The sequence below is a fragment of the Poecilia mexicana genome, unplaced genomic scaffold (genome assembly GCF_051168715.1).
Source record: "Poecilia mexicana isolate PSO_F unplaced genomic scaffold, ASM5116871v1 scaffold_14, whole genome shotgun sequence".
NCBI lineage: Eukaryota > Metazoa > Chordata > Actinopteri > Cyprinodontiformes > Poeciliidae > Poecilia > Poecilia mexicana.
The window spans coordinates 17,984,575-18,008,549 of record NW_028263383.1 but is presented as its reverse complement, the minus strand read 5'-3'; the positions used below and the strand labels follow the sequence as shown (position 1 = coordinate 18,008,549).

Sequence of the window (23,975 nt, the reverse complement as noted above, 5' to 3'; positions counted from 1 at the left end):
GAGAGTCAATTTGCCACGGCTCCGCCTACACGTGTGTGCAGGACCTTTAAGCCTTGATCTTGACGAGAGTTGGCATGTCTGCATCTGCAGCCTCACCTGCAGTGTTATTATTATCTTTCTGCTTGTGCTCAGGAGCATGCTCAGGTTGGCACGGACCATGGGAACTGCCCCTGAGGGGGATCTCAGGCTGTAAGATAATGGATGATTGAGAAGGGGCGCTGATGTACGACCTGCAATTCCGCCCTGTTGGCTAATTCCTCAGACCACTTTAACTTTTCATCGCTCTTAAACCAACACGCCAGCCCCCACCACCACCACCTCCGCCTGACGCCTCGAGGGCTCGGCTTTTTGCAACCGGAGAAAGTTCGTACGGGTGGCAGATGCTGGAGATTGGGGCTGTTTTCTTACCTCGTGTTTGCTAAGGGCCCAGAAGATGTGTGTAATTTAACGCCTCCGTTGTGTGTACAATAGGCGCTGTCTGTTCTGCCTGTTGCCTGGTGACGCGTCTCATCTTCCGTTAGGAAAGAACAATGTGAACTTGTTGGCCAATCTCAGTCCTCATCTCATATCAAGGCCATTGCTATGCTAGTAAACCGAGTAGAGCGCCTGCTAAAGGAATTCATGCAATCAAGTCCACATTTTGTCACATTATGGCTTACAAATAAAATCTGAATCATTGCTCCATATGCGCTGATCTATGGAAAACCAACCACACAAAGATCTATGTGTGTGTGTTCATATACTGTATATGAAAAAAGTATAAAGAAAAGGAAAAAAATATATATTTTTAGACAAAACCGTAACTACAAGAAAAAGTAAAAACATTTGAGGTTTTAACCTATTGAGGTTACTCACTATTTTGAGTTGGTTTGTCATATATTCTAAAAAAAACAACATTTTGTTATTACACTGGTGATGAAAAATGTGGAAAACTTTAACTTCGTAGATGTTACCCCTTCTCCCATGTATTCATTCCTGGAAACAGTAAAACTAAAGGCCTTAATGAGCCTAAGGACAGATTTGAGTTGATCTGTCCTTCCGCTCCTGTCACATCTGTTCTCGCCTCTGAATAAAGACTTCCTGTTGTTGAAAGAATCCTCCTTCGGGGCAAACACTCCATTGTAGTGTTACTGGTCACTTGTAGTCATGGAGGGAACATGCTGTCCATGCTGTCCAAGCTGTCACAAAGTCATGCCATTCATATCTCATGGTGTATGGACCACGAAGAACCTGTTCTGTCGAGATTTCTTCTGGGAAAAAAAAAAAAAAAAAAACTTTAAGTAAGGGATTTTAAAGATTGATGGGATCCACAGGATGAAGTTTGCTTTTACACATTGCATCTACAAACTGACAACTCAGTTAAACACTTCTGGGAACCACAAGCCACCAGAAGTGCTAATTAAAGTTTGCCACAGGCCACGTAGGGCCGATAAAACTGAACTGTAACATTCCAGAGCACACCATTCCCACCAAAACATAGAGGACTTGAGACTAAGACTGCGGCTAACTTTCCAACAAGTCAACGACCCTAAAGTTGCATCCAGAGGGATCATGGAATAGTTAGACCTAATCATGTTCATGTGTCAGAATGGTTCAGTCAAAGTCGAGAACTAAATCCAATTTATGGCAACACTGGAAAAGTGATTTTCACAGATGCTGTTCTGTAAAGACGAATATGCAAAAATATCAACTGTGGCTGCAGCAAAAGGTGACTCTACTAAGTGTTTCAGATTCTTCTTAAGTGCAGAACTACTTAAACAGCATCATTTTACATATTTTTCACAATTATGTACGATGTTCTGTAGGTTCATCACATAAAATCCCTATAAAGGACACAGAGGGTTTTGACCGTAACGTGGCAACCGTGGTTTGTAACTATAACTTTCCTAACAGAACCCGCAGTGTGATTAAGCAGTGTCTCAGGGATTGCATGGCTTCATTTTTGTATGAATTGTTTGTATGCTTTCTTTGTGTCGCAGTGCCACGGACTTTTCCACTCGGGTGAGTCACGACTCTGTCAGACTGGCAGACGGAAAGCAGAGAGCCCTCATGAATCACGGTGCGTTCAACACGTGAGCCAAAAGGCCGTTATCGCGATACATCGGCAGCATTCATGATAAATAAATCATGAATGCTGATTTATTTAAAAATAAATAAATAACAACAAAAAAGTTTTTTAAAGGCTTTTTAGCAGCAGATTACCTGAAAACAAAACTCTAATCAGAGTTGCTTTGACTTCTTTGGGGCCCCGTGTGTTTTGCCTCTTTTATTTTTAATCTCACAGAACCCGCTCAGCAGGATCCAAGGGATCGCTCATCTGAGCGGCGAGGCAAGCTGCGACACGCGGATAAAAGCTTCGGGGATGTGAACGCAAATCTGCAGCGAGGAGCTGCGAGATTTACGACAAAGTCATCTAAAGCACTCGGTGGTTACCGAAAGTATTAAAATCAAAAGTTAAGTTGGCTTCGATTTAACTCCGTGCTGAACAAAAAGCTCCGGTGCATTGCTCACCTCCTGAATGTTTGATTACAGAAAAATAAATAAATAAATGTTTTCCTGGAAAATCTGCACTTGAACAGGTTAAAGTCCAACATCTGTGGAGGGGGGAGGGGGGGATGGGCCCGGTGTTGTTGCACGGTAACCGGCGCTCTGCCACCGCGTCAACATGTGGCCCTCCTGTTTGTTCTTGGAGGAGCCCAGGGAGACGTGTCAGGATGTGTTTGCAGCGTGACATCAGTCTTGGCAATATTTGTTGCAAGCTGATGAGGCGAACGGACGCGTTTGCGATCACAAAGTCTGATTCGCAGACTTGTTCTTATGAGACCGGCTCACAAAGAGTCGTCCACATACATCCGCGCGAGTGTGTGACTAATGGAGGTCCCTGCCAACGTATTCGTATCCCGAAAAACAAACGTGTTTTATTGGGATTTATGTTACAGAGCAACATTCTCGATTGAGATTGAGTTTAGGTTGAAACTTTGACTACGCCGTTCCAACGCATTGATTCAAACTATGCATATAGCCCTAACAGTTGTGATTTTGGTCTGATGTAACAGAGCAGCACCTTCTTCAGTGTTTGCTTTGTCCTCTACTATAATTTGGTCTTCCTCAGTCATCAAGTGCATGATTAATAGTTGTCCCTGTTGTTGTCTGGGCTGATTCTTTTATTAATAGTCTCCTTGCCTGGCCTGCCAGTTCAGATGGAAGGTCATGTCCTGGTAAGATTACAGTTGCTGTACCGGTTTCACATTTGGATGTCTTCTGATATGATTTCCTAACCTAACTATGCTGCAGACTTCTCCATGACTTCCTCCATGACCCGTTGATTGCAATATGTTGGTCTTCATGAGACTTTGTTCACTAATTGCCAAAAACTGCTGCACTTGCCTTCAGATGTGTTATATCCAAAAACTCATTGAGAATAAAACCTCTTTCCCAAGAGTGACCTGGTCAAGATGGCAGCAGAAAACATGCAAAAAGACCAAATACAAACAAGAGACACAATAAGGTTTCATGCTTATGAGTTGCAGCTGATAAGTTACGGGAGCAAAATGAGCCATTCTTTACAATTCACTTGAATTGCCCCAAAGTTATAGGCGATATTTTAAAGCCCCCTTTTTCCAGTTCAGTTGTAAATTTTTTGGGGCTTGCAAGAGCACAGACCGTAATGACTAAAGTTTCTACACAGAAGCAAGAATAATGTGTAGGAAGAAGCCCAAGAGTGCCTTTATAGATATAGACCAGCCAGTGAGGGTCTGAGATCAGTGAAAGACGGACATTTTGTCGTAGCATGTAGCATGCTGTGAGTAATGATATGCTTGACAAAAAAAAAAAAAAAAAAAACAGTCATATAATGTGTCAGATTTTTTAATTGTTTTTCCAAATGCTGGACTGAAGAGTTCATGAATAGCAGATCTAAATAATTAATAATAACCCAATTTAAGTTTTAGCTTAGAAATGAGTTTGACAATAAGATTTATTAAGCAGAATACCTAAATATACATACCATCTGACAAATACAGTTTCAACCTTTGGAAGAGTTAGCAGGCTGGGGAGGAGTAGTGGGCGCTGTTTACCACAGTGCTTTTGATTTATCTGCGTTAAAAACCAGCTTAAGCCTCATCAGACAGCACTGAACAAATGCATATTGCAAAAAAGTTTAAATGATTGAGAAACTGAAGAAGATGAATAATAAATAACCACATCATCGGCATAAAGATGGGATTTAGCATCAGGCAATTTGTCACAGGCTGTTGACATAAATTATGAACAACAATGGCCTGAGTAAGGAGCCGTGTGGCACTCCTTACTTGAGCCTTGAGGCACTCCCTGTGAAACAGCAAGGAGGGAGGAAAAAGACCCCGCAGCCTGGACACAGTGTGTTCTGCTGCGTAAATAGTGTGAGAACCAGCTACAACTTGAAGAAGAGGTACAGTTTCAACAGTATCAAAAGCTTTAGATGGGTCACTTAAAAAAAGCTGCGCAATGTTTTAGCATCTGTGTTGTCATTTACCACTTGAAGAGAAGCAGATGTTGAATTGTGCTATTTACAAAAATAAATAAATAAATAAATAAAAATAAATGAAAAATAAAAACATTGACTGGAATAGTTTAATCTAAAACCATTTTTAGTTTTTCCCCCAAACAATTTTTCCAGAACTTCACTTGTTATCTCCAAATCTCCTCCGTTCTCAAGACAAAACCTTACGCAGCAGAGTTATGTCAATTCAGGCCCCTTCTTGCATCTTAAGTGGAACTGAGCCCAGTTTTAGTTTTGCTTGAATTACTCAAGTTTCTCCAGGAGGGGGCGCCTGAGTCATACGGTCACTCGGTCACATTCTAGCGCCGTCCGGATCAGGGGTCTGAAATACTACTGAAATATTTACAATCCCAGCGTATGAACTATTTTTGTCCAGCTAAATTCATTTCAAAAGTACTTTATTAATCCCAGAGGGAAATTAAACAAATCAAAAATAAATAAATGAAGAGTTGCAAAAGTTACGTGACTTGTTGAGAAAAGAGAACTCAACTATCCAGCTACAAAATGAGGAAATGCATCATTTGTAAAGGGTCGCCATTTTATTTCTTTTTGTAGGTTTTAAAATAATAAAAAAATATATATATAACTTTTATGCGGATCAATTTCCTTGTATGGAGTGTAGCTATTTGTGGAAAATGAAGACGAGTGGAGGTGGGGAACATAATTTCTAATCTTATGCTAAGAATTTTTTGCTATGTCTAAAACGCTGATCACTTTCTGTCAAAGTTATTTGGAGCCATTGTGGAGGGTCCAAAGAGCCACTTGTTCCTCTGGAGAGAACCCCTGGTCTAGCTCAATCACAGGCTTCAACGATTATCCATTGAAAATTGATTTGATTTGTTTGCTGTTGTGAAACATTTAGATTTTTCTATCATTAAATGAGGTAAAACAGGAAAGAAGAATGAAAGCTGTTGTCTGTAGCCTCCCTACATGAGCTCAGAATTCCAGAAAACTGTCTGAAACTAATTTAAAAAAATGAAGACAGCTCATTTTGTTGTAGCCATGTTCTTTTGTATACTCCCAGATACGGGAGCAGCTGGAGAATGCAGGGCCAAATGAGCCTAAAGTATCACTGACACGACCCTGGAGCAGCTGGCATTACAGAGGGTTTATATACATGTAAGAAAAACTGAACTGGTCTGCAAGGTTTTGATGGTCTTTAAGTACTTGAACTACTTTATAAATAGGCGTTAAGAGTGTAAAATATTCATAGCTCCTGTATATTTTTTTACATTTCATCACATTACATTACATCCACAAACTTGAAGTAGCAAGAAAATGATTGATACTTTTGATTATTTTTCTTTCACTAATAAACATATCAAAATGTGCCACTTGTATTATGATATTTATTTATTTATTTATTTATTTATTTATTTATTTATTTATTTATTGCAAAACCACTTTTCACTGCAAGTACATCTGCAAATCTAGGTGATTATGTGGCAGCTTTGACCATCCAGAGACTAAAATCTGTCCACTTCGGTAAGTAAGTCTTGCCATAAAATCTCCATTAGATTTAGGTATTTACTTTGACTGGGCCGTTCTAGTACATGGGTATGCAGGTTGTGCACTGACCTACATTACTCTGAGTTTATGTTTAGGTTAGTCATCTTGCATACGGGTGAATTTCCACCCCAGTCTCAAGTCTTTTAACACCTTAAGCAAGTTTTCTTCTAGTATTGATTTAGCTCCATCCATCATCCTGTCAGCTCATACCAGCATTTCTGTTCCTGTTCAAGAAAAGTATCCCAACAGCATGATGCTGTCATCATCATTTGTCACAGTGGAGATGTTGTGTTCAGGTGTGATCTGACTGGAGTGTCTTCTTCCAAGTTTGCTCTGTCTCCTACGTGGCTTGTATGCAACTATTAGGTTTTCTGCCAATAGATTCTCCCACTGATGTGAATCTCTGGAGCTCCTCCAGAGTTACCATTGGTGCATCTCCGATTAACGCTCTCCTGTTGGCTTAAGAAGAAAGTTGTATCTCTTGTTGGCTTGAACTCTTTTAACTTTAAAATAATACATTAAGCAGTGTGCTGAGAAATGTTCAAAGCTGTGGTTTTATGACATCCTGGTTGTGACAAAAAATGAGAAAGGACTCAAAGGAAAAGTTTACAAATGTGAATTTTAAAGAAAATATCAGCAAGTAAACAAATAAAGTAAAATAATTAATTAAGTCTCTAAAATTAGTCATGTCAACATGAACATGTTGAAATAAGACTTTGTATGTTAAATTGAACATTTTGTGAAGACAACATTATGATCAGGGGTGAAAGTAGTTTTTTGGCTCTAGTGGCTTTTATTTGATAGTTAATTGACAGGAAAGTGGTTAATAAGAGAGGGCGGAAGACATGCAGAAGACCAGGAATTGAACCGACAGCTGCGTAGATTACTAGGGCCTCCATATGTGGGTTGTGCTTAACCCCTGCGCCACCACAGCACACCCCGTGAAAGCTATTTATTAACTGATTAAGTCGTGTTTTAGATTGTTCTTGGAAAAACTAATCAGTCACGGCTGATTAGTGGCTGCACATGTACCCACTTATTTTTTTTTACAGCAGTCAGCCGCTCCCCTCTCTTGCAGGTACTGCGTACCCCCGCTAAATCTTTTATGGGTACGCAGTACCCGACCGTACCTGCCTACTTCCACCCCTGATTATGATTAACCGACATGTATGTTCCTGATGCTTTTCATTATTTACTATTAAACACTTTTCATGAGTTATATGCCACAGAAGATATCCATCAGTTTAAGGAGAAGGACAGTCCAGCCAACAAGCCAAATATATTATCAAAATGCAAAATATTATGACCGGAAACTGAAGAGACATAAACTTCAAAATGTTGCAAAAACAATAACTGTGTTATCTAACGTGATATCATTTTTAATGTAAAAAATAATAGCTCGGAAATAAAATAAAAAATTATATGTAATAATTAAAAAAAAATTTTATTACTGCTTAACAGTTGTTTCTGTTTCGCGTTTTGGGGGAGAGAGGGTCTTTTGTGTTGTCGCTTTCCAGACATGTGGGGTGAAAGTGATTTGCAGCCGCCGTGCTGCACTTAAATCACTTAATCCTTTATAATAATGATTGTAGCTCTGGGTGTTTCGCGGCAGTTCCCCGCGTCGTGCCCTGCCATGTTCCCGTGAATGTCAACAGAAAGTAGTAAAAACGAAAGATTTGCTCGAGGTACAGATATTAATATTTAATGTTGTATATTTCTAAACGAGAAATTGTTTCCCATATTTTGTGACTTTTTTTTTTATTTGGTTCTTTCCAAACATGCGCGTGTTTTGGTGACGCGTGGGAGAAAATACTTGTTTAAATCGGAGGGGTGCGCTGGCGGCCATTGTTGTCTTTGGGCTGTTTATTTAATAAAGTTCTGCATTGGAAGAGGAATATTTTGTGAGTAAAGTCTGCTAAATATCATTTTGTTGTTCGGATATTTATGTTGCCGGCAAAATGTCATATATTTAAGAGTATAATTACTTTCTGTCCCCTCACTCCGAGAAGTGGTTCTTTCCGCTTAGAGGCGACAGAGGTTCCTGTGGCTTCCTTGGATTTACCGTGACGCGCAGTCTTGTTTAATGTCTGAGAGCCCTTTGAGACCGTGAACTACCGAGGTGTCCGCTCAAAGCGAAAAGCTGTCCGAAAAGAGCCGTCGGTTGTGAGGTAAGTTTGCCAGACGTGGTGTGTTCAATACTGGGAAATAAAATCCGTCTTTTCCTCAAGCCCTTTCTGTTTAGCTCCGCAGAATAACGGTCACGAAGCAGACTGAGTGCTCGGAGGATGCGAGTGTGCTGTTAGCATAACTTCTTGTTAGCACTCGTTTATTTTAACGCTCTGAGGTGTAACATTGTGTGGGACACTCGGTTCCTCTAAACTGTAAAGTGTCAGGTTTATAGTCCGTGTGGTTTTAGACATTTAAAGTATCGACCAGTTGGGGGGGAAACTGGTTCTGAAGGTCATACATGTACCACCGACGTGGTGGAAAGTTTATCAAATAACCGAGTCTCTTTGTTGTTATAGTGTCGGTAACCATGTCCTATGGTTTCACCTGTAATTTTGCATGCTCGGTTTGGGATACTAGGGGCTCTGTTCATAATGTATACATTATTTTTGACGGTGTGTTGTCGAAAGAACAAAGCGAAACGGAGCTTTCGACATGACTTGAAACTGTTTCCCGTGGGCTGAACCGGTCTAGAAGAACCAGGGACATTATTTCTACCTCTGAAGAGAAAATGGAAGCAAAATATGTGACGCTCTGTTGAGTTAGACGGTTATGGTGATGCCATAACCTAATTTGTTTTCATGTCTAGTTTATAACGAGGGGTGCTTCGGTTGCGTTTACATTTTAATTTGGATTCAGACTCAATCAAAAATTGATTACAGACAGCATTATGCAAACTCTCTGTGATGTAGAGTTTTGGATTATCATTGGTCTGTGATGTTTTTACTGACTAAATATTCCCCAATTTAGACAACGAAGTTAATTTTTCTGACCGTCAGTGGATATTTCTCTTTTTTTATTTCCAAGAATATGAATTGCTTATTTTTCATTTAAAGCAACAGGCTACCTTCCTTTATTCTCTGTTGTACGATGAAATAAGTTGAGCTACTTTACTGGCTTTAAAACTCACTTTAATACTAGTGACTTTGTCAGTTAAGGGTCGGTGTGATTGGTTAGTTTGAGTTCAACTGAGCAGTAGTTGGTTGGGGATGCTCATTAAAAACACAAATTTCAATGTCCTAACTATTCCATAACTCTCCGGTTTGATGTTTATGAATGCTAACATTTGAATCACACTTTTTTGTTTTATTTTTTAGATAAAACAAACACAGTCATTGACTAGAGAGGGCTTTTTTTTGGTCTGTGGCTCTTCAGTATAATGGAAACCATCCTCATTGTGTCCTGAGTGCGTCCAAACTGTCCATACATGATAAGATTACTCAACACAGACTTTTGAACCCGGTCGATAATTGGCATCCTTTTTATTGTATCGCCGTGTGAAAGACCCTGTGTCTTTGCTGCATTGTTTTGTAAATTGAGACAAAGTAGAAGCTGTTGACGACTTCAATCAATTGGGGATGCTATCACCATCTTTTAACGGTTGTCTTTCAGAAGAGGCGCAATGGATGAAGAGGAGCAGTTTGTGAACATCGATCTGAACGACGACAATATCTGCAGCGTCTGCAAATTAGAGACTGAAACGGGGACCCTGTCCTTCTGCCACGTCTGCTTTGAACTCAGCATCGAGGGTAAGAAAAGCAGCTGGAAAAGAGGAAGTGCATTGCTTGTTTGTGGGGAGCAAACAACTTTTTATATATGTGGACCCAAGAGTCATTTACTTTTACAACCGAACTTGGTGGTGATAAATTATCTCTCTTTTCCCATAGGAATTAATGGTGCATTTAGCCGCCAGACACCTGTTCTCAACTTTAATGATTTTAAAAGTGTGAATATATCACGGCAGAAATGAGGTAATAAAACTTTAGCCTGCGAAATGTCAGAGTGTCAAAGTGGCAGGTAGCGCAAATGAAGTCTTGTGTCAAATGTTGGCAGCGTTTTCTCCGAAACGCCGGCTTTTCAACGATGTTAAAGGGAAGCATCTCTGTAACGACTGCTGCCCGAGTGGAAATTATTGTGCTCATTTTAATTCATCACACAATAAATTGTGATAGGTTTAGTCATCGTAAAAGTTTAAAGTTTTATCTTATACACATACACAGTGGACACTTTCCTATTCACCTCTTCCTGGATTGTTTTTTTGTGGAACGCCGCATTAAATTATTCCCGGAAAATTTGCCGGGAATAATTTAATGCGGAAATGTAGCTTGGGAAGACGAAATACCTCACGCAACTATTAAAATAGGCACTTATAAGCATTTTTTGGAGTGAATTTTAGCTACATCCCACATGGTTTTACCTGCTGCAGCTCTGTAGCATTCGGAGGAATATCCAGATTAGAAGAACTCTTTCTCCAAGCCTTTCAAATTCACACTGCTTCCATTTTTATCTCCCAAACAGATTTTCTATAAACAAGTGTTATCCTCTCTCCATGAACAATTTATAAACCTTGTATAAGAATAAAAGCTTTTTATGACCAAAGCATTTATTATGGCAAACTACAATGATCCCCCCTCCTGTTTGATGTGCCACTCCAGCTCAAGTGTGTGTTTGAAGTTCTTTTTTTTTTTTTCATCTTTTAATTACTGAGTGGCCTATTTGAAGAAGAATGGGGAATCAGAAGGGGACGGGTACCCCTCATCTGGTGCTCATCTCATACACACACAAAGGCTTTTTGTTTTTCTGTGCACAATATGACTATCGGCTACTTGTTAGCGTGCCGTTCCAGATGCTGACAGAGTTCCCATCATTCTCCCCTCCGCAGCCGAAGCGGCCGCGTGGCCCGTCACGGTGGAAGGAGACGGTGTGTGGGTACCGAGGAACTGTTGTTCACGGCGCAGTAAAATGTTGTCAGTTGAACGTTTGCACGCTCATTAATCATCGTACGGGCGACTAGAATAGTAACCGTTGCATACGCTAGAGAGATGCCAGCAACCTAAATAACTATACGAGTGAGTTATGTCAAAAGCCGGCGTGAAGGAAAAAATCCGTATGTCATTCGGCGTATGTTAATGTTTCAGTTTCACACGGTCTCACAACTGTTACCTCGGCAGCTGGCGGTTTTTGATGGCTGTCGCTGTTGTATTTTCCTGCAGTTGCACCAAGGAATCATTCCGGTTTGTAGTTTTATCAGGTGAGAAACTCAAAAATCCTGATCATTGAACACAGCCTTCGTAATGACCATCGAGCAGTAGTCGGGGGGGGGGGTTTGCAGACGAGGGCATGTTTCTGATGCAGCTCTGCATTTCGTTACTGAAACAAGAGGCTGCCACATTTCTTTTGGCAACTTTTTAGCGTGAGTGAGTGACAACAAAGGCCGAACCATGTGTTTGCTGATTGCTCATGTAGACTTAATGGCTTTTCTTTGCGTGTAATCGCGTGTTGAAATGGACTGCCAAGTTGGCAATGTTCATTGTTTTTCTCACACAGACAGATGCACTCTGTGAGAAACCTTTCCCATCCCGCAACTGTTATTTCCCCAATTGCAGTTTTAGCAGTGTGTGTTTTCATCTGTTGCCTCGTGTTGTTGGAATACAGCGGTAATGAAGTTCACAGCACTGATCTGTGCAGCCGCAGCAGGACTTGGAGTCGTAATTGCTAAAGAATGAATGCAGAAACGTGGACTCATCAGTGTTTTTCTCAGATAATTCTGCTTCATTTTGGCACAGAGTTAATGGATTCTGTCATGTAACAGACAGCGTTCACAGTATCCTTCGTTGTAGATGTTGAAAGATAAATTTATTAAACATTGTTGCACAGAGATGTGCAACAATGAAGTTTTCTGGTGAACTTTGACCGAAAATGTTGGGTCTGCCGGGCCAATCGGTGGTGCTGTAACACTGAAATAGAGCAACGCAAAAACAGAACAGCGATGCTGACGCCGTTGTTTAATAAAAGACGTGACTGTCATACTCAGACGGAAACATGAAACCGGCGTCCTGAAATGTATCCACTTTGGAACCCGGTTTCAGGAATGATTCTTTCTGATTTCCCAAGACAGTGAATCCACAGCCTGAACGACAAAAAACATGTGCGAATACAGCTAGCGTCTTCTTTGTGGAGTTGGGAACATACCGGTGCCCGATCACTGATCTTTAAAAAGCCTGACATGCCGATTCTGATATTGGCCAATACAGGATTTTTATTCTTTAATTTATTTTTTGTCTGAAAAGTTTTTTGCTGCTGATAATTATTTGAGTACTTGTAGCCACTCATAGAGCATTAAAACTACATTTACCGGAGATCAATTGATATATAATATGGATAAAATAATTAAGAGATGGTATAGTCGCAGTAGAAATCAGACGGGATACAGCGCGACGCTACATGACCTTTGTATTCATTTCCGCCCACGGCCTCCTGGTCGTTGTTTGGATGTTTGCACGGAAGAGAGCTGTCGAGACTTGCCTGCAAGGATGTTTGCTGCTGGCTTACTGTTTAGTCAGATTATCTGCAAGCAGCTTTAACTTTAACAATTTGTCCTCCCGAGAATCATGAAATACAAAAGCATAAAGCAAAGATTTAACGCCGTCCACGTATGGAACCGATATCAACAAACAATCCCTTCACAGTGATGACGGAAACACCGACTTCAATAAGACTTGGGGGCACAGTTTTACACAGGAAGTGAAGGCATTGTTGTATCTGAGGAAACTCCATTTGCCTGTGTGTGTGTGCGTGTGTGTGTGTGTGTGCATGTGCCAGTTTCTTCAAAATAGACATCACTTGGCTTGTTTCTGCATTGCTCAACCTCTGACTTAATATCCTTTCACTTGGAGATGTTTATTTTCTCTTCTGTTGCTCCATCTCAATTGGGTGCTTCATGTAGCCCTGAGCGTCAACACAGCCGGTCCGTTGTTCAGAAGCAGAACAGTCAGAGCCAGTTTAGCTAGTTTGTTTTTATTTAATGGGGAAACGCTGCGTGAACCTGAACCATCATGTAATCCAGAGCTTTTCCAACTTTGTTGGGAATTCTATATCGGCTAAACCTAAACCACAAACTACAAACTTCAGTTATTAGCAGTTGTTTTTGTCAGCTGTTCGGTGAAAGGGAGTTAACAAGCAATCCCTTTAGCAAAAAGGAGTTAAACTGAACATAATCCAAGCCATAATTTGCTGTGGTGAAAGCACATGATTCCAGACAAAACATTTGATAGCTTATCCAGTTTTTGTAGCTTCCCGTCATGCTAAATGCAGAGCAGGCATGCGGTTGTTTGACTGTTATTAGTTCAAACATAAAGAGAGTGTTGTGCTAATAAATCATACAAAGCTTTGGTAGACTTCCTCTACTGGCATCCAGTGAATTAAAATCAAATATAACACAAAGAACAAACTTTGATCTGATTTTAATATAAATCCATATGGCGCTGTAAGAAAACCTAATCAGCTCTTCACTTCAGCTTATTATAGATAATGAAGACTCTGTGCTTGGATAACATGCTTATTTATTTAATAAGACCATCTGTCAGATTCCCTAAATGGCTGATTAAAGCCCAAGTTAATTTACTGGTACTGGGCCTGTCGATCCCATAATTAGGCTGCTGAAGTTAGTGTGTTGTTCTTTGTTGAAATAAAGTGTACGTGTTATTTGAGCCGTCCCTTGTTATATTTTTGTCACAAAACAGCATCAGCGGGGTCGTTCCAACCTGACACCTCGCACGTTCCATCCTGCGTGTGTGAAATGTGTTTCGGGTGACCACAGTTCTCTCCTTTCATTGGTCTCTCGGTCATCTCCGGCCGCTTGTTAAGAGCAAGGTGTTGAATTCAGCAGCATTCCTTACGTAATCCAGATGCAGATATTCGCTGAGACCTCGTAACACAACAAGCCTGTTTTCGGATCAGACAAGCAGAAAAATCCCTCAGCAGACGCCTGGCGAAACACAGATGGTGTCGATTGTTGCAGCTCTACAGGGTCTATTGTTACGCGCTCTTCTAAACAACTCATTTACCGAGGCTCAACTCTTCACCCCACCAGCTATAGAGCCGCCTGGCAATATTGCTCCCTGTCGCAGCCGTATAATCGAACGCAGAACCTGTTATGACGAACGCTCCAGAGCCCCCCTGCTTACCATTGGATTATGCTTTTGAATAAATAAGCTCCTTCAAAAATATTTAGTCTCTGTTAACCTGGCAACTGCAAGTAAATGTGTCACGATTGAGTTTGGTCTTTATTTGATTTAGTCTTTTATAACAGGCTTTGGTCTGAAGGCAAAATATTTCTATCATGTAGACCAGGGGTGCCCAAAGTCAGTCCTCGAGGGCCGGCATCCTGCATGTTTTAGTTCTCTCCCTAGTTTAACACACCTGGATCAAATGATGGCTCGTTAGAAGGCCTAAGAGGAACATTGACATGCTGAAAAGGTTGTTAGTACCACCAGGGAGAGAACTAAAACATGCAGGATGCCGGCCCTCGAGGACCGACCTTGGACACCCCTGATGTAGACTCTTGAAAATCCTCTTTTGTCCGAGCAACACTTTTAATTGGAAGTTAAAGACATTTTCTGCCTTAACACGAGCCAGTTTGAGATTATTACACTGTACAAATACAAGTGACCAGATATAAACATGATCTTTATCCTCAGTCATATTTACTAATGCAGCCATTAACGCTCCTTCACAAAACAGAATAGAGCCCACTACATCTCAAAATATATACACTTTGTTTCAATTTACCCCCCCCCCACCAGAATAATAATAACAAAACAACAGTGTGTCCAACTTAGTATTTGTATCCTAAAAGCTTTGACCTGCTGTTATATTAGCTTGACAATTTATTATCAAGCTAAATCTGTTGGCTTACCCAAATTTCACCTTTTCACAATGCTTCCACCAGTTAAAGTCTGTCCAATGCTCCAAATACATTATTAACATGCAGAGCGCAAATGTGTGACACTTGACATCTAATAACCTACCAAATAATGCATTCAAGCTGTCCTTATCAATTGCACTATTGAAAACACAGATACTGTTACTTGGTTAGCAAATTTGACGAACTTCTCATCTTCTATGTTTAAAAAAAAATACCGTAAAAAATCTCTCATGGACGTCGTTTGTTTGAGGTGCTCTTCAGTTTTGGATTCAGGAAGCTACTTGAATCATTCAGCCATGGATCTAAGGAGCCATTTGTCTTCATCTGTCTTCTTCCAGTCACAGAGATGTGACTCCTGAGCAACATTTCAAGGCAGATGGTGGCCAGATGTGATTGTGACTATCCTTCTCACTGTGTACCATCTGCCCAATTCTGCTCTACCGTTATCAATAATGAGATCCTGAACAATCTCTTTGTTCCGTTTGTTTTTCTGATGGAGTGGATCTGTTTTTTTTTTACCACTAAAAATATATACATTACTACACTTTTATATTGAGTAATCCCAGTAGTCTTCTAGAAGTTTACTGTAAACCGAACTGTGTAGGAGTTTGGTTACAGTTTAGTGAGTGTGATTTCCTGCAGTTACACTGGAAGGAAGCGTTGTGGAGTTTGCAGTGGTTGACAGGTGTTTGAACCGTTTTTCGCTGCTTTCCATATTATCTCAGAGTTGATATGGAAGCCGGCCTGCTTCCATGCTGCAGCGGCAGCTGCTGCTAACAGACTCTATTGAGCAGCAGGAAACCTGATGACCTCTGTCCCACTTGTTCTCACTACCAACTTTCAACCGTCCACTATTCTGAAGTGTGTCGAGGATCGGGTGTCCTTCCCCAGCTCTTCCACCCAGAGCAAAACCAGATTGGCTGCATATGGTTGCTGCTGTATGCTAGCCTTGGTTATCGCTCTCAGGTGCAAAGCAAAAATATCTGTTTGTCTCGATATGAAACATGCTTGAATAGCAGAAAAACACCACAACAGTTTTTTCTTATTTCCATGATCAAGTTGAAGAAATTGTAAATGACTGAATTCGGCCGTTTACACAGCGACTCAAATATTCAACTAAAAACTGCTGTTTTTCTTAAGGTAAACACATTGTTCGGTAACACTTTATTTGAAGGGGGGTGAATAAGACTGTTGGTGTTTAAACTTTACCTTTAATAACATAAAGTTACCTAATTTTTAAAGTGCAATCAGTAATTTTTTTATAACAAATTTATATCAGTAATGATTTCTTGGTTAATGTCAAGTTGTCATAACTAAGATATTCTGAATAATGTCAATTTTGTATTAAAACTGTCATAATTTACCGAATGACACTTTATGACAACAGTCATAAATATTCATGAAGACTTATTCATGTTCATGACAGGCGTTATGTCATGTTTATGACGGTGTCATGACAGTCTTATTCACCCCCTTCAAATAAAGTGTTACCGATTGTTCAAAGAAGGCATTTCAAAGTGAATGTTTTGAAAACTAATGATGTACAGGCCCACTGTGCGTTTCTTCATAAGAAACCACGATACAGTGAATCTGTTTAGTAATTTAAAGTGGGGAGAAGGCTACAGTATGACAGTGCTTTGGTTGTAATTTAATTCTTTAATTCCATTGATCAAAGATGGCACTTTTTGCTTGCTGTCTTTCATCTTTTAAACACTTTCAGATCATTTTCTCTTATCTAAAATGCCTGAGGCTCATGGTTACATCATGGTGCATAGACCAAATAGGGGTTGTCCCAATCCAATATTGATATCAGAAACTGGTCCGATATCAGCCAAAAACATCGTATCGGATTCTATCGGCCTGCATCTGGCATTTAGTCGGCCCTAGAATTTCTATCTGCTAGTGCTTGTATCCCACACACTGAGATAGCTGAGTTGCAGAAGTGAAAAAGTTGTAGCGGCACTCCCTTAAAACCAAACTGTCTGTCTTTTAATAACTGCATCCTCAAAACTAAAGAAATATTATGTAAGATTAAGGAAATACCCAGTAAAGAACCAGAGTGACCAGGGGTTTCTGTTGCTTTATGAAACATAGATTAGGTCCCCCTCCCCCACTTGTTGCTGCCACTCAGCTGGCTGAAAACGCCTATGCCTGTCCTTTACCCAAACAGCTTGACTAATGAACCAGTTAACATCAACTCATTTGAGTTTTTCTACAAAGAACAGAACAGTAAAAGCGTAATAATTCCAGAAATTAGAACTTGAAATCTACTGCTAAATTTAGCCTCCTTCCAGTTTCTAATTATATATTAGAGAAGGTAAATGCAATAATCAGTGTTGTATTAGATTAGCGAGACTGTGAATAATTGCTGCTTTTCTATTTTGAAATAGAAGCAATTAGACCGTATTAAAATATAGTTTTAAATATTTGTGTAAAGGCTTTGAAACTGTAATATTTAAGCTTTAAGAATAAGAGTGGGGATTTGGGACTCTTTTTTTTTTTTCTTTCTTTTTTTCTTATACAGACTTTGCTTGTTCAGTTCTTGCTTGACTGATCCCAGTGCTGTAGAATAATTAACTCAGCTCGTAGCCACAGCTGCCTTCAGACTGAAACAGATCAATAACACCAGCTGTTTACGTTTCAGAGGTTTCTGTCAGACTTTAACCAAGCATGTTTCCATCTTTCTCTTCTGGCAAGTCTGACTCCTCCCTCAAGAGAGCAGAGAAAAGAAACCCCAAGCGTATCGGTCCGTGGTGTGTATTATCGCCACTTGTCCCAGCTCAACAATGTTGACTTCACCTCCACCGAATAGTCTATGTGTGTGTTTGTGCTTAATGTGTGTGCCCATGAAAGGCAGCAGTGCTAAGCTGCTTACGCTGAGTGAGGTCTTTGGCTGGTTGCACACTGCCCTGGTTTTGGGCCAATGTTTTTTTTTGTTTTTAATATTGTTATGATTTTCTGTCACAAAGCTAGAGGTAGGAAATGTGCTTCAGTGACTGATCAGGTTAGTATCACTGTTTGACTGAAAGCTCTTGCAGCCGTTATTATACATCCTTTGACCAGAGTTGCAACCAACTTGGATTACGTAATGTGGTTTCCTCACAAGGCTAATCCACAGAATAAAAATCCATCTTTCAAGGCACTCTGGGCCAAGCACAAATATGCAGAAGCTAAGAATAGATTCCCAAACACACGGTTGTGTAATGGTCTAAAACTCTGCTGTGGAAGAGAGCCATTAAAGCTAACGGTCCAAACGAAAACCACATTTTGAATCTATTTGCAAGTACTTAAAAACTACTTAAGAAAATTAAGGAGAAAATGAAACATTTACTGTCTGGTTTTAGACCATGTAGCTAGTTATTACTAGAGTTGGACCAATTCCCTTCTTTTCATTTCCGATACCGATACAGATATCTGAGGTTCCGTATCGTCGGATACCGATCCGATACAGAAGAAAAATTTATTTGATAACTTTGCACCGGTACAGCGCACTTAAATACACAAATAATTTCACAGGCTTGGTCAAAGAGGTAAAACCACAACTTTAATTTGTGCTGTCAGTGCAGTTAGGAGCATAACAACCAATGTAAAAACAAACTTTCTTTCAAATGGTTGAGAAAGTCCAAATAGAAATTCTAAATATAATGTAAAATAAATAGTGAAGCATAGACTTAGACTGAATAGATCTGCCTGTATGGATTGGGCATATTGTCATGACACCCAGTCTAGACTTTTTTTTTTTAATTCTAGACCAACAGATATTATTATCTGATCTGTGCATCACTATTTCTTACTAGAAAATAGGTTCCTGAACACTATAAAAACGATTGGTGAGTTTCAAGAACCCTGAGCTCCAGTTTTAAATGTAACATTTAAACTGCAAGCAAGAGGAGAAACATGAATGTAATTGTGTGTAATTTTACTTATGATTTCTGCATTTCCTAAGATGTTCAACTATCTCCTTTCTGGGCTGTCTAATCCTGGTGGAGACAGATGACCCGGAGAGACTTGGACCTAATTTGCTTAATCTAGTTTGATATTGTCCTTTAGCTGTAAGTGGAAATGAGGCAGATTCAGGTCTGAATTTTATTTTAGCTCATTGGTAAACATTTTGTGGGTGTTTTAGAGACACTTTACTGCTAATGAAACGGCACATTAAAACATCAAGAGACAGTTCTCCACTGCATCTGGTGGCAGATTCTCATGTTTTGACCTGTTTGGAGTATAATTTTGAACGGTGCTTCGTCCAGTTTTGACTGTATTTTGCTTTGTGGGGCCAAAGCGGCCACGGCCACTTGAAGCACAAGCTAAGCGTGCCGCGGTGATCTCCTGTAGCAGTTTAAAGATCAGTGACTAATCTCCTCAAGTCGGCCTTCATCGTGTACCCTCTACCTGCTGAGAAATGTAGGCCATGCGAAGAAAGCAACCACTCACTCTGCTGTTCGTCACACACTCCTCTCTGTAGATTCAAACACACACACACACAAGTGATTTTCACCTTCATCTTCCCTCGGTTTATAAAGGCGACCCATTTTACTACCAGTTTGTTTTACAGGTTCTCTACTTCCTGTCTGAGGGATGTTATAAACCATAAAGTTATAAACCATAAATCAGTTTTTTTTTTCTTATTAGCTGTGGCGTTAACTCTCTTTGTTTTTGTCCGCTTCTATCGCAGGCGTCACCTCGGCCTCCTTGCTGCACTCGAAGTCGCTGCGTGGCCACAGAGACTGCTTTGAGAAATGCCACCTCATTGCCAATCAGAAGCTGTCCCATTCCAAGGTCTCCAGAAGTGCCTATGAGGGCATGAAGCTGGCCCTCAGCCAGAAGCTGAACCGCATCATCCAGTTCGCCCAGAACAAAGACTCGCTCTCCTCCAGCGGCTGCGCCAGACGGGGGGCAAAGCTCCTCTGTTACAGCCAGCAGGGCGAGCGCAAGCTGCTGCCCCAGTCTGATGCCCAGGTGCCCCGCTACGCCCCCTGCTGGGACAGGGCCAGGGCGACGGGGCTGCCGGCGTACGCTGCGGGGATGCTGGAGAGTCAAACGGCCGAGGAGGTGGAGCTGCTGCGCGAGTCGCAGGCCGACGCTTGGAGCAGGGACGGACGAAAGGATCTGCACAGCTGGAAGCAGTCGTCAGGACAGAAGCAGCACAGAAACCAGGGGCACAGCAAAGACGAATGTACGCTATAATAATTCCCTTTTTTTGTAGTAGTTGGTGTGGATTTTCAGTCTTTTATCTCTTTATTGAGTCAGAATACTGTATGTCATGAATAATGTTTGTAGGAGATAAGGTAGAAGAAATTAATGTCATTTCCCCCCATCTTTGCATCTCATTCCACCCTGCATAGTTCTTTCTGTACAAGAATTTAATATATGTTCCTCTAATAATAATAAACCAATGTTTTCTCTTTCAGTGACGAAAATGAGTGTGGATGAGCTCCATCAGCTGAACAGCCAACTGCTGAAGCAGATTGAAAGTAAGTCTTAGTTTCCTACCAATGTGATGGGATTCTTTTAGCTGTGTATCTGAATCCAATGTTCAGATTTTAATATTATTTAAATTAATCCAGATTATTCATAGTTAGTCTTCATCTCACAACTGCAACATATTCTAAATCTAAATATTGGACCATTTTATATCATTGAAAACTAGGGCCAGACGAAGACAATTTTTATTTTTAAATTTACAAGAATAAAGTTATAATATTACCAGAAAAAAAAAAAAAACACCAGAAGAAAGTCGTAAGAGTGGTTTTAATGAGACCAAAATCAGACATGACCAGCTCTAGTCTGTGATTTATTTTTTCCTACAAAATATATGCAGAAGCTTGAAAATCGTTTCCAGTTATTCTGATAATAATTTGACGTGAATGTGTTGATTGTTTTTTGTAATTTGTAAAACTGATACCAAAGTAACTTCACAAGATGCTCAACATTCCTCACTTTAATATTTTATTTTTCATGTCGGAGTTCTCATAAGGTTACTACTTAATTCAACTAACGTTGCGACTATTCTGGTAAAATTATTCAGTAACACTGACTTTATTCTTGTGATGTGACTTAATTATTGTACGACTTTTTTCTTGTAATATTACGACTTTTTTCCTCAATTTTTATTTATTTCTTCCTTAGTGTGGCTGTAATTCTACATCGTAACTTTCAGCCTGGAATTTAAAAAAAATTTTTTTTAAAGAAAGTAAACAAATATGTAACTTTGAAGAGATGAGGGTTGATTAACTGATTTACTACAGCTGCAGTATTCCAAAAGTTATTTCTGATAGGAGCAGAACTTAGCAAAGCCTTTCCCTTTTAGTTTGTGAAGAAACATCGCTGAAGTTGTCACTTTTTTTTCTTTTTTGTTTGTTTGCTCACGTTGCTTGAAGTTCTTATAAAGATTTAATCATTTCACACGTCTGTGTGCTGCCCGTCTCCGCAGAGGTCTTTGAGGAGCTGACGGCCGCCGTGCAGGAGAAGGACGCCTTGGCGTCTGAGCTGCACGTCCGCCACGTCGCCATCGAGCAGCTTTTTAAAAACTGCACCAAACTGCCCTGGCTGCACATCAGCAGGGCCGGCGTGAAGGCCAGCACCAGCGGAGCTGCCGTGGAATGAAGGGCTGGAAGACGGCAGGAGCTTCAAAGGTGGACTCTCTGAAGATGATGATGATGATGATGACGAAGTGGACTGCCTCAGCATGGAGGAAGCGTCTGGATTCCACTAGACTTTTACACTGTGCCGGCATTGGGCCACCGGCTCTGCATCCTCACAAGTTGTGAAGGGCTCGGTTGTTTTGCGGGCGCAGAAACGATGCGAGGGTTTTCAGTGCTTGGCTTGTTGCGGCTTGAATTGCAACCTGCTGATTACCCAGCATGCATGTTGAGGACAGCGGGTTCCAGATACGCCACAGCGTAGAACTGGAAGGGAACGTCTGCGTTTTAACGTGCCACAGACTCTTAAAGGAAAAACATTTTTTGTTTGAATTGACTTTTAATATTTGCTGGTGGTTTTCTTTTACTGCGAGTTTTATTTCGTATGCTGTTCGATAATTAATCAGTTTCATTGTGCTCGGCACGTTTTTACCTTCGTTCTCTTGAACAAAGTAGCTACGGACATTCAGTTTTTTAGTGTTTCTTCAATTCGTTTTCAGTTAAGATATGAGAATCAGTATTTGATCTTTGAAAAATGAAAAAGTATTCTATTCAGTCAAGCTTCCTAGCTGCACAATATTTACCTAAAACAGGTAGGGAGACGAGGTGTCAGATTGTCCTGAAAATGCTCTGTTTGGACTCAATGGTTGGTGAAAACTGAGTGTCTGAAATCAGCTAACCACTGTTTGTCCATTCATACTTCTTTATAGTCAAGTACTATCATAAATTATAGAGGAAAAAAATAGTCATAAAATAATCTAATAGTTATTTTCTGAAAGCTTTATTTTTTACCATACGTCCATTTATCGTCACTCTGGTCCTTGTTTGGGTCAGACGATTATGGTCCTAGAGCTAAGCAAAAGTAATTTAAAAATGACTTGTAGTCCACCTTGAGGAAATGACTTATTGTGAGTAAAATAGTTTGAAAAATATTTTACATTACATTTTAAAACTGTACACCTGAAAGTACTCCAAAAAAGCTTCACATTTCCACCGATTCAGTGTTTGGGAACGACGTACAGACTAGATCTCTGTCAGTTTGGTTTCTAATTATGTTTTCAATCATGACTTTTTACACTCTGTTGCCTAAGGAGACGTGTTACGTGAGGTTCACCTTCAGTCTGTGTCCATTCTGTTACTTCTGGTGTAATTAGTTTCCCCATTTCATACAAAGCAGTGTGACGTCTGTCGTGTAGCTATCAAGCACATAGCACAATGGATGGTTATACACTTATTCAAGAGAACATGGAGATTCTGAAAAGCAAAACCAGTTTCAATACCAAAGTCTGTTCTGCATTTTATTAAAAAAAAAAACACCATATGATGATGATCATGCAACACCAAACAGATTTAATAACCCATGTGACTTATCCTTACTTGCTTTCATGTGTTCAGAGCATACTTTATTGATTCGTTCTCAAGTTGCTTTCTTTCTCTCCTGTTTGAATGTGTGCAAAGTGTCCACATAGCGATACAAACAGGGCGGTTTGGTCTTCAGTGCCTATGGATGTCCCTGACTTTTAAACAAAGGAAGACGAAGGTACATGAAATCCTATGCAAGCTACAGACTAAAATACATACGGCCTTATCCAGAGAGTATTGGTTTGACTTTTCTTCAGAGGGCGAGGTCGCCAATTTTAAGAGTTTCTAAGCTTGATGTGTAGAAAAGCTCAGCATTATGTGTATTTTGCTCTCTTTGTAAGAGATTAGATGTTTTTGACCCTTTTTTAGGGTCTAAAGAAATGGTTTTAGCTCAGTTTTAAGCTTTTTTTTTTTTCTTTCTTTAATGGGTTTTACTTTAGACAGTTATTTGCCATGTGCTTGAGTGCGTTTTTGTTTGGTTGTTAAAGCAGTTTTTTTTCTTTTTTAGCTTTTTAAATCTTTGGTTGTACATTTGTTTTCGAGTTGCTTGCGTGTGCTGTTAGAACATGTCTGGGCCTTTCTCCCCGCTCGGTGGGAGAACCAGTCCCATCTTACTGTGGTTCCATTATCTCCAACTGAACACAGAGGCATATCTGTTACACTTCTACTTTAGTTGTAGCCTGACTGTTCATTTGCTTACTTTTTTATTTTATTTGTTTTTGTTCATGGCTGAATCTGTCTTTGATGTATTTGCATCCTATTTATTGTGTGTGGAAATAATTTGTCTTTTGAATTGTGCTTAAATAACTTGATTTTCCAATAAAAATACAGGTATTTTTACATTATCTGACATGCTGTTTTTTTAATACCAATTACAAACTTTTTTTTTTAAGTAGCGCATTTACAGTATTCACACCCAATTTGCCTCATTTTGTCATGTTACATTCTCATATTTTAATGTAATTTATCATAATTTTTAAATAATTGTGAA

The 23,975-nt window shown here is 40.0% G+C and overlaps 1 protein-coding gene across 1 annotated transcript; it reads left to right on the top strand.

The window, feature by feature from the left end:
- Window positions 1–8,092: 8,092 nt before the first annotated feature.
- On the top strand, window positions 8,093–23,829 carry cunh21orf91 (chromosome unknown C21orf91 homolog). Its single transcript, XM_014967682.2, has 5 exons — window positions 8,093–8,217; window positions 9,668–9,804; window positions 19,657–20,157; window positions 20,393–20,455; window positions 21,415–23,829. The coding sequence occupies exons 2-5, from the start codon at window positions 9,678–9,680 to the stop codon at window positions 21,585–21,587; spliced, it is 864 nt and encodes a 287-aa protein (XP_014823168.1). The 5' UTR covers window positions 8,093–8,217; window positions 9,668–9,677; the 3' UTR covers window positions 21,588–23,829.
- Window positions 23,830–23,975: the final 146 nt, after the last annotated feature.